Below are 11239 nucleotides of genomic sequence, written 5' to 3'. Positions count from 1 at the left end.
GAAGGCACTGAACTTCGAGAGTCAAGATCCTGCTTTGAGAATTTGAAGATTGTTTCTCATTACTACAGCTGGACCAACACTTAACAGCAGGAGCAACACTCTTGTTAAGGAGGTCTCGATATCCTGGGCGCCCTACCATTCATTACCCCGGCGGAAGGGTGTAAGAACAATTATCGGCTTCCTCAGCCCAGTATTCTTCGCTCGGGTCTAGTCCAAGGCCCGAGGCTTTTAAGGGAGTGGAAGTGGGCAATTCTGCCATAAAGACAGACAAGATGGTACATTTCCTAGAGGGGAAGGCTCCGGCCTCGACGTACCCTGAATCACGAGTATTGATAATCATGACTGGAGGGACAATCTGTATGCAGCCCTCGGATGATGGGCTAGTCCCCATGACTGGATTTCTGGAGAAGGCAATGGCGCCAAGACCATCGTTCAACGATATGTCCTCTCCAAGAGTCCAGCTACAAGCATTCCACAATGGCGTCAAACTGAATCTTGACAGCTTGAGAACGCCGCCAAGTGCCTACTCTCGCCATATACGCTATGGCATCTTGGAATTCTCTCCCTTGTTGGACTCGAGCTCGATTTCCTCCACGGGTTGGACAGAGATCGCTCAGACTGTCAAGGAGAACTACCACCTCTATGACGGATTTGTGGTTCTTCATGGCACCGACTCCTTGTCATACACCGCCTCGGCTCTATCGTTCATGATGTCTGACCTAGGGAAGCCGGTCATCCTGACAGGTTCCCAGGCCTCCATATTTGCTCTGCAGTCCGACGCAGTGGACAACCTCCTCGGTTCCTTGATCGTTGCTGGCACCTTCGTCATCCCCGAAGTCTGTCTTTTCTTCCACCACACGCTCTTTCGGGGCAACAGAACGACCAAGGTCTCAGCATCATCCTTCGAGGCCTTCGACAGCCCCAACTGCGACCCCCTAGCCAAGGTAACCAGCCTGGGCGTCGACGTCAACTGGTCTCTCGTTCGGCGGCCGACGAGAATTGCAGAATTTCAAGTAACCAAGTATCTAGACACGGCACATGTTGCATGTCTGCGAATTTTCCCGGGCATCAAGCCGGAAATGGTGGACTCGGTTCTTCGAGTCCCCAATCTCAGGGGGTTGATCCTCGAGACCTTCGGCATGGGCAATGCTCCAGGCGGCGTGGATGGGAGCTTGACCAAGGTCATTCGTGAAGCCGTGGAGCGCGGCATTGTCATCGTCAATGTCAGCCAGTGCACCAACGGCTTCGTCTCACCACTCTACGCACCAGGCACAGCGCTAGGAAGGGCCGGAGTGGTATTTGGGCACGACCTTACTACCGAGGCTGCTTTGACTAAGCTCTCGTACCTCCTGGCCGTACCGAACCTCACCTACGCGAACGTCCAGGCAGAGATGGCTCACTCCATCCGCGGGGAGATGACTGAGATGGCGCTCCCGAGCTTCTCCCACCCGGCAGGCACGCTCGATTCCGCTGTTGGTCGTCTCACCTCGTCTGAATCCGCCTTCACAGCTCTAGGGTACGCCATCAGGAATGGCGATTACCAGTCTGTGCAGGAAATTCTCGAGGGAGATGAAGTGAACCACCAGCTGCTCAAGAAGGCCGACTATGCAGGCAACACTGCCGTCCACCTGGCGGCAGCTGGCGGTAAACTAGAGATCCTCAGGGAGTTGCTGCTTCGTGGGGCCAGCGTTCATGTGAGGAACTGGGCGAACAACACGCCGTTGTTCCTGGCAGAGAAGACCGGCCATTCTGAGTGCGTCGCCCTCTTGAGGGAGGCGGGCGCTCATCTATGGGAACACGAAGCGGCCTTAGCTGGCCTGACAAGTGAGGCTTCGAAAGATGTGACAACGCCTACTCGTATCGTAGCGGCCAACGGGGCCTGAAACTGTACATTACATGGCACATAGATGAACGAGCCTCGGGCAGAGCCGCATTGCAGAAGACTTACGGCGAACTTGAATAGACCAGTGATCATTGAGCGCATTTTAAATACCAATAAAACACCGGTAGCGTGATAGCTTTTTTGAGTGTTGATACAGCACTGAACCCAACATGACCAGAACCCGTCCGTGAATGCGCCAAATTATTCCTCCATCTCGTCGTCCACATGGATGCCCGCCGGAATCCGGCCCTCGTTCAGCTCCTTCTCTAGCCTCATAATCTCCTGCAAGCTGTCCGCCTTCTTGATCATCTCCTGTAACCTCTTCTTCTCCTTGTCCGTGAGCTTGATGCGTGACAGTCTTGACGAGGTCCCCGCGCCCCCGTTCGCCAGGGAGACGTCGAATGTCTTCGACTTGACACCCATTACCTACACAGAGCTCATTAGTGTCTTTGCACGGAGGAAAATTTCGCAAGGCAGATCGACTTACCTTTGACGCCAGTTCCGTTGGCTCCTCTGCCGTGCCAAACAGCTCTGTTGCCTTCTCCCGCTCTGCCAGTTTCACCTTCTGATAGTCGAGGAAGCGGAGCGCGGGACACCTCCATATAACCCAATATCGGTAATGCTATTATCAAACATGAGTGGCCCGTCCTCGTCTCCTTCCTTCACGCGCCAGAAGGGGAATGTGAACGCACCTCTTTCTTAGTCACTGGATTCTCGGCCAGCACCAGATGCGTCAACCGCGCAAACTTCCCCAGAACATCCAGGTCTGCCAGCTCGGCGATGTTGTTCGCTGTCAGGACGAGGTTTTTCAGGTTCGGTATCGAGGTCGGCAGGTTGTGCTGAATGCTGGAGACACGGTTCCGCGCCAGCAGCAGCGTCTGTATCCGCGGGGAGAGGGGGAAGTTTCCCAGTATCTGGATGTCGTTGTCGGTGAAGTCTATGGCATCTTGCGGCTGTTTTTGACCGGTCAGCGACTTGATCCCAGAGCACATAAGCAGGGTAGGAAGGGAGAGACTCACGCCTGCGACACCCAAGTTCTCAATCGCCGGTATTCTGTGACCTGTATCCCGAGAAAAAGGCTCGATATCAACGCTGCTCTAGATCAAATGAAGTGTAGTATCTGTTCTTTTCTAACGCACCTCGGAGATCCAGCTCCCTCTCCTTCAGAGGATTGAGGTAGGAGAGGGAGTTTTGGATGAGTTCCGCCGTCAGCCTCATGCTGGGCGATTGAACGACGCTTTACCTCTGTTATATCTCACCGCCCTCTCGAGTCCAATTGGCGATATGTGTGGCGTAAAATTGACTGTGTCGGTCTTTCAGAGGAGTGGTCGCCGTTTGGAATGGTGGGGGATTTGAATAGGTAGATAATTAGTTGACAAGGCTGAGGTCGCGTGCAGTGGGTGGTGGACCAAAAAATTTCCTAAGGCAGGCTCGAGAGGCTCGCTGGCGCCTACCAGTCGCATACATGCATGCCATTGCGGGGCGGCTAGGATTTTTAGTAGACCTGCAGTACCATTCGCTACCTAGGTAGAACAAGAACATCGGCAGGATAACACCAATATTAATAGAGATCAGTTGGGTGGAATTATATCTCGAACACCAAATGCACTATCATGAGGAGCAAATGATATGTTATTTAATTTCTATCCTTACGCGAACAAAATATTGCAGAGCCTAGACACCTTCAACTCCCCTAAGATATCTACGTCGCATTGCCTGGGCACATACATTTCCCTTTACTCTATACATATGCCTTGTACGCCTTGCGAACTGTATGCTGATGTGGCCTATTGAAACACGAATACAACACCAGACCGGTCCACGGAGATAGTCATAGTATACGGCGACTCGACTAATGCAATGTCCATGATCGAGTCCAAATGCGACTTGAGAAGTTGTTGCTGCTGTAGAGAGATGACCGTTGATCGTGGTGGCCGTCCGCCCGAGGCGCGCCCCTTAGCTCCGGCTGCCGCATTAGGTGCAGTTGGATTCTGCCTGGGCAATCGCTCTGTGTTGAGTGTCATGGACGTCAGTGGGTGCGACGCAGTGAAGGTCGGCCTGCCCTCGTCCGGCTGCAGTCCACTAAAGACAGTCGAGTTCTCGATTCGTGACAGGTCCCAGAATCGCAACTTCTTATCCGAGCCGCCAGTAAGTATAAAGGCATGCCGCACATCACGTTGCTCCTCCAGAGCACTGCTTCCAACAACCATTGCACGGACTCCGCGGTCTGAGTTGCCTGTTGCGCTCGGCTCAATGTTAGTCGCAAACCGCGTGAGCATGCCCTCCGGCTTGTCTTCGTCGACATCCCAAGGGCTATAGCCTTTAGAGCTCTCTTTGTTTCCGCCTACGCGGTAGACTTCTCGGCAGAGTGTCTTCTCAAGATCCCATACGGTGACCTCGCCCTGACCTGTGCCTCCTGATACGCACACCCACTTGCCCCTGCCCTTGACAGGGTGTATTGAAAGCCTATAGATCGCATTGTTTCCAGCGACACCCCACGCCTTTAATCGCATTCGGAATCGCAGATCCCACAGATCCAATACGCCGTGGGAAGTGCCCAGGCAGAGCCAATTTCTTTTGCGATCTATGCAGAAGCAGGTAGGAGTTCCGTGATGGACTGGATTTTCGAGCACGAAGAGAAGTGTCATGGTCCTGAGGTCGATGCCCAGAATACGAGACCGATTGGTTGCAAGGACCAAGACAGAGTTCGTCTCTTGCTTGAAATGCTCACACCACACAGCGAACTCGTCTTCAGGGAGTTGATATTCCCGCAACAGTCTCAACTTTCCGTACCGCGTGACACCGCTCGCAAAGGCCGTCTCAACCTTGACAACATGGACGCTTCCGTCACTGGCGCAGCTGATAAAGCAGTGAGTGTTTTCGATGAAACAAAGGGCGAGTACCTTCACACCAGGCGCATGCCTATGAGTTTGTCTTGATCGGTGGGCGATGTTGCGCTCTAATCGTGTAGTGTCCCACACTCTCACTGCACCGTCGTCTCCTCCGGTGATGAAGAATATGTGATCAGGGGATGGAAGAATGCGGTTGATAGCGCCAGTGTGTTCTGCAAACGTGGCAACCATCTTTCCAGTAGGTTTCCAAGCATCTTCCGTAAGTTGTCCGTTTACTTTGCTAGCTTTCCTTCTAGTAATAGGTGTGACCAGTGGACCGAACTCGGCAATGTCGTGAGGATAATTGTCAACATACATCGAATCAAGCATCTTCAGTATGCTGGGGTCATTGCCAGAGTACGTATGATTGACCCTGTATCGAGCTAAACCAGCCGAGTCTTCGCTGTCTGTGCGAGTGATAGATGGTCTGGATAGCGTGTTCTGGGCAAAGAGACCCTCAACCTGACCGAAAGCGTTCGCTTCGGTTGTGCCAGTCTCGGCACCGGCCTTTGCGCTATCTTTCCGATTAAGAAGATTCATAGCACTAGATTGATGGCGAAGCCTCTTCGTAGCAGACGTTGGATCCTGTCCGTCTGCACTGCCGATGCCAGAAGAGCGCCGACGGTCAGGAGAGGTATCAGTAGAAGGCGACAGTTGCGTAGAGGATATTCCCTCTTCTGCAAGAGGTCTACGACCGTCGATAGATCCTGGGGAGACATTGCCTCGGCTATTGAGTCGTAATCTGTGACTGTTCAACGCAGCACGCTTTCTTTTCCCGACAGGATCATCGATGCTCATCGAGGCTTCCATGAGTGCATCGGTAACCGTACGTGGAGCATTTCCATCAATGTCAAGTCCACCTGGAATTTGCCCGATCGGCTCTTCGTCGAAGAGCACCGTCTGTGGCGTGATGCCTAATGTACGCAAATTGATTATGTTGTTGAGTTCGGACTGCAAGTTTTGCGACGACTCCCTGGAATGAATCTGACTTAATCGCCAGATGAATTCTCTCAGAGCGAGAAGTTTGAACTCATCATCCTGAGAGAGCCCAAGGTTTCTCAATGATCTCAGCCACTGTTCATCTTCATCGTTCTTTGCAACTTTGCTCAAAGCTTGCGGATTCAGGTCTCTAGCAGCCCGGTTGGATAACACATTTGCAGCGGAGCCGAAGGACAGGGTACGTAACTTTCGCAGAGACTTCCAGAACACGCCTCGGTCAGTCTTAATTGCCCAGAGTAGTGCCTGGTCGAATACTGGCCTTGACAATGGCCGTTTTAATGTATCAAGAAGCCCTAATTCCGAGAAGTCTGGGATAATGTTGGGTTTCAAGTATGGCGCAAGTCGAGGAAGCAGAATGCACCTGATGTCGGCAGGCGACAGGAACTTCGATCCTCTTGAAATGAATTCCGTTGCAGACTCACGAATCCACATATTTGGGTGCATCGTGAAACGAGCTACTATCTCGACAAGCTCCCAAATCTTCTCTTTGGAAAGCAAGCCAAGGTTGGCCAGCTCCGCCAATGAATGCAATGCTGCTTGCACTACATGTTCCTCCGCATCTGTCAGAGCTTGTACCATAAGTGGCAGCATGAACTCCTCAAGGCTAATGCTGCCCAAGAATGCAGCGATGCCCACAATTGTGTCGAAAAAGGCACACTTGAGCACCCAGTCGCGGTCGTTCAGATATGTATTTAAATGTGTTAGAATGATGTCGTTGGCATCTGCGGTTCCAAAGAACATGCATAGGTCTGGTACAGAGCTTAGAAACGCTCTGCGAACATACGGGTCTGCATCCTCGATCAACATCTTGGTGTGGGCCTCGAACAGTCCAACCAGTTCCATGTGAGCATCATCAAAGGAGCCATCGAGCGCTGCATGTTTCTGATTGCTAGGGTCGACCTCAGGATCGGCCGTGGATAGCGACCCATCGGCTCTCACGGTGGACGACATCTCTAAAAACCTCGCGGCAGTGCTTGCTAGACTCCCTAGACAGGAAGCATATGTAGCTCTCACCAGCGGGCTTGGTGGATTTTGTGTGCCTATCAACGCAACCTGCATTCGAGGGATGATATACTCCAGAAAGACATGAGCGTTAACAGGAGTAACCACCTTGACCAATGCTACCAGCTGTGTGATTGTTCTTACAGCAGAGATCACAACCATATCAGACTTGTCGTTGAGCAAACTCATCAGATATGGGAGGACTCGATCCAGCTTCGCCTCGTCCGTTAGTCTTTCCGAGAACGCTAATAGTACATCGCAAGCACGTATTTTCGCCGCCGCTCGAGCTGTATTCCGAAGAGACGACACGACAAGGGTTAAAAAGATCAAGGTACCGTCATCCGCCGCAGGTTGTGATGCGGCAGAGACTGTATATTCATTGTTTGGTATGTTGAGCCGCACTGGGAAATGACCCAGGCCTAACTGAGGAGATAGATATCGTGTCTCCGATGTTTTGCTGTCATTCTGGTGCCCCAGGAAATAAGATATCTTATCGAAATCAAAGAAGACTCGATCAATACGATCATCCGCCTCTCCAAGGTTTCTTGTGGCTCCTGATATCGGGTATTGCCCAGAGGATGGGTCGGTTATCACCTCCATATACTGGTGTAGGAATGTGTAGAAATAGTCTGGGAAGGCCTTCTTCCGCCAGAACTCCAGATATTGATCCGCAGAGTATCTCTTTTGGGGGTCGACTTGGATCATGTGCGCTATCAGCTCCCGTAAGTCTTTGTCCACTATCTTACTAAGATGGGAGATCTCAGGGTCGTATTCTCGCTTCTCTTTCTCTTTCCTGTACTTGAAAAGTTGACTTAGATTGAAGATGGGGCCTTCCAGAAATAGTTCGGCAATTACACAACCGGCACTGAAGATATCCATGGCCCATGTCAGCCTGGCGTTAGGATCGAACTTATCGCCCTCGGCCAAGAAGCGCTCCGGGGCCAGATAGCATGTCCTCCGTCCTGACGTATCAAAGAAGTATGAGAAGTCGGCCGGATTATCAAGTGGAAGGGTCACCGGTTTGAAGGACGAGGAGAAGTCGGACAAGTAGAGCCAATTCCAGGAGGTCACGAGGACATTTTCAGTCTTGATGTCGCCATGGTAAATATCCCTATTATGGCAGTCGCGCAGGGCGCAGAGCAACTGGAACGCAAGCCACCTCTTCTCTATATCTTCAAGGAATGGCCTAGTACTCAGACGGTCGTAGAGGGAGTTGTAGAGGTACTGTCGCACGAGGTAGCCGTTCGTATCTGTCTCGATGATCCTCTGGTAACCCAGAGCATTAGCTATTTCTGCGAGAGTCTTTCTCTCGTCTAGAATAAGCAATATCAGTGAAGCTCTTGGCTATTAGAAAAGAACTCGTATGGGTGGTGCTCACAGATCATCTTCTGCTTATACTGCTTTAAGCTCATTGCTCGGTCAGGTTTGACAAACACCTTAACCAGTACGACGCCGTCATGATGCCGAGCTCGGATGCTCTTCATGAAGCGGGCACTGCCCATAGACTTCTCATACACCAGATCTGAGAGCTCCGGGACGTCGATGCCGGCGATGCCGGCAGACGGCGTCGTCGAGGAAAAGCCTTGCCCCATGGCTAACTGTTATAGTGAAGAAGCTGGGGACAGGGAAGCGGGACAGCTAAGTAGGCGGCGTCGCGGTGAGCGCGACCATAGCGATCGATCTTCAGTCGTGATCCATGCGACGATTCGAACGAGTACGGGCCTGGCTTCCTCGAGTGCTTGTAATGCAAACCGTTTGGCCGTGTTGAAGGAAGACGTTGCTTGTCAAGCAGCAAGCCTAGTGATGGGATGCGACAACTGACGCTGGTCACTCTACCAGATCTAGCTTACCACTGCCTCCGTGTGACGTGCCTGCCACTGGGGAACGCTAAATGGGAGCTTTGGCGCGCCACCACAGGCACCCGCCTCCCTGGGCCACAATATGTCAGATGAGCGATAACATCCAGATAAGCAATGAGGCAGTCAGTCCAGACTTCTGAGACACTTCATTAAGCTCTTCACAAAAGCGTCAACTCCCTTGTATTCAGCAACTAAAGGCGCGCGCCCACTATCATCTCCCGGTAGTGTTTATTGAATAGCAGACTATCTATCTATGCTACGGTGACTATGAACATCCTATAGTACCTGCACAATAGGCCCTTGAAGAAGAGACTTAGTTTGATGTGAAGCCGGCTGTATCTCTTTACCCACTATGCAGAGTTGTAATTCCAGCAAGCATCTCTCTCCCTTGCTCGCGACGTTCAGCTCGAAACCCGGCTTGTCCTGTAAGACTGGTGGCAGATATTTAAGCTCTTCGCAGGATCCCATCGTGATATCCGTTTCATCTACAACAAGAACGCAGGGTCACCCCGGATTCGGCCATGTTACCCATTGGGTTTCACAGATGGGGATGATGAAACTGCACCTTGGCATGCGGCACAGACTACGGATCTTTTTCACACGCGATAGCACAGCTTGAGGGCTTTAAGCGCGAGATGGTATGTTTAAGTCCCTTTCGATTTGACTAAGTAAAGGTAGAGAGCTCTTCCGAGATGAAAGAGGCCCATAGAATATGTCGGTGCGTTATAGCATAGTGCCTCTATGGCAGTAAGAACATAGTCAAATCTCCTTCCCTTCTCCTGACCACCTCACCATCTACTACTCTCAACCACTTTTCCAAGTCACAACAATTATATCGCAAAGGCCCTCCCCGACACCAACCACCTCTAAAAGCCCTTGACGGGGCAACCTGGGTATATGAACAAGCCATGAAATAAAAGGGGAGGGCACAATGCTGGTCGTCGTGATGCTATTAGAGAGAAGAGCGTTTGTTGATGTCGCGCTAGAGCTTTGCGCGTCTGCTAATTATTGATACCGAAGCACCATGTACAGAACGGCGTAGTCGTAAGAGCGCGATGTCGTTGGAAGGGATTAAAGAAGTCGTCTAGAAGTGAAGGCATTAAGCGTATCGTCGCGAGAATGCAAGCTTTTCGTGTCTATGTGCAAGGCCGGTTGAGTTGATGGGACCCCAAAGTGAATGGGGACCGATCAGTGATGTAACGAGGACGTGTGGTATGTACGGATAGATGAGCCGACCGGTCTGTCGCGGATGATAGATCAGAGAGAAATCGCCTAACGCCAGAGCAAATGCCGAATCCAAAGAGCATTGCCTTCGTAGAGACATTATTCAAAACAGCGAGTCTAGTCATCAAGAGCGTCAAGAGGTCCGGGATCCATGAGTGCCTTGGTGGGCACTGGAACCCGTCTCCGTCGAGCCGTCCCCTTCAATGGTCTTCCTCCAGTGTTCCGGGAGACAGACACAAACCAGAGGGAAGGCCTTGATTTCTCCGCTGACGGGCGGTGATGTATCGCGGCCCCGACCAGATGTGTTTGATACTCCGCTGTCTCTCTGTGCTTGGCGTCGCGCTTCCCATTCTTCGGCTCGTTCATCGACGAGGATACCGGTAGCCCAGCCATCGTCCCATATGCCGACAACCTTGAGCATATCTCCCCGCTCCAAGGCAAATTCGTCGGCAGCACGTGGCTGATACGCCCAGAGAACAGCTACGCGATCACCAGGGTGAATGTCATCCTGGGAATAGTAATCTTTGAAGAAGGGTAGCTGTTCTGACTGCTGGCTGGCCATGCCTTGAGGGGACGACATTCCCCCTGCACTAGCTGGGGATTGGGGATCCTCGCCAGCAAGAACGGAGCCGCTTGATAAGGATCCGTTCCTCCTAAGTGTTGTTGGTGGCGGTCGCAGCACTCCTGTGCGGTGTTCGGACTCGGGGCTATCTGCAAACTCGTCGGACGAGGAGTGATTATCGCCTCGTCTCCTACCCGCAGCAAAGCCTGCGGCAGCTCCAGCGGCTCCCGCAGCGGCAGCGGATCCTCCACGATGAGACGGGGCGTCTCCCGAGTGGCCCTCCAAAGCTGACATCCGGGCGATTCGGCCTCCTGGGAGAACTTCATAGCCCTGTGGTGTGGTTCCGGGGGCGGCGGCAGATTGAGACATGGAGGGCCCCCTTCGAGCTGGAGAAGGTTGGTTGAAAACGCTGCCGTCCTGGCTGCCACTTCTTCGCCGCCTCAAAAAGATACATAAGAAGATCAAAGCAATGAGGAGTGCAGCTCCTACAACAGATCCAATCACGATACCAGCAATTGCACCACCAGAGAGGCCGCCACCATTGCCGCCGGCTGCTGCTGCCGCTGTGGTTGTTGAACTCGGGCTAGCGCTCGGTGTCTGTGTCGGAAAGGTCATCGTCGGGGTGATCGAGGGAAGGACAACCCCGGCACAGCGGTTCTGAACATCGGAGTTGTAGCAGCACGTGTCGGTCGAATTAATTCCTCCAGACGCGCAGTAGGAGCAGAGCCCTATGGTGCTATTTCCATATCCACAATTGTCAGGCTCGTTAGTGATGCCCGGGATGCAGTTGTTCGAGGACAGAGAATTGGCGGGAAGGGCG

General features: G+C 52.4%; 3 protein-coding genes across 3 annotated transcripts; 1 reads left to right on the top strand and 2 right to left on the bottom strand.

Annotated features, from left to right (window-relative positions):
- Window positions 1-440: 440 nt before the first annotated feature.
- Window positions 441-1883, top strand: UCRPA7_3030 (putative asparaginase-domain-containing protein; the record flags this gene model as incomplete). Its single annotated transcript, XM_007915564.1, has 1 exon — window positions 441-1883. The coding sequence occupies one exon, from the start codon at window positions 441-443 to the stop codon at window positions 1881-1883; it is 1443 nt and encodes a 480-aa protein (XP_007913755.1).
- A 200-nt stretch (window positions 1884-2083) lies between these two features.
- Window positions 2084-3100, bottom strand: UCRPA7_3029 (putative u2 small nuclear ribonucleoprotein a protein; the record flags this gene model as incomplete). The annotated part of the gene is made up of 5 exons (XM_007915595.1): window positions 2084-2308; window positions 2370-2504; window positions 2575-2835; window positions 2902-2942; window positions 3022-3100. 5 exons carry the CDS (start codon window positions 3098-3100, stop codon window positions 2084-2086), a joined length of 741 nt encoding a protein of 246 aa, XP_007913786.1.
- A 569-nt stretch (window positions 3101-3669) lies between these two features.
- Window positions 3670-5313, bottom strand: UCRPA7_3028 (putative phosphoinositide 3-kinase regulatory subunit 4 protein; the record flags this gene model as incomplete). Its single annotated transcript, XM_007915649.1, has 1 exon — window positions 3670-5313. The coding sequence occupies one exon, from the start codon at window positions 5311-5313 to the stop codon at window positions 3670-3672; it is 1644 nt and encodes a 547-aa protein (XP_007913840.1).
- Between the last annotated feature and the right edge of the window lie 5926 nt (window positions 5314-11239).

Source organism: Phaeoacremonium minimum (genome assembly GCF_000392275.1).
Source record: "Phaeoacremonium minimum UCRPA7 unplaced genomic scaffold PA7_03_scaffold_222, whole genome shotgun sequence".
Classification (NCBI taxonomy): domain Eukaryota; kingdom Fungi; phylum Ascomycota; class Sordariomycetes; order Togniniales; family Togniniaceae; genus Phaeoacremonium; species Phaeoacremonium minimum.
Note: the sequence above shows the minus strand (reverse complement) of the source record. Positions and strands in the feature narration are given on the sequence as shown.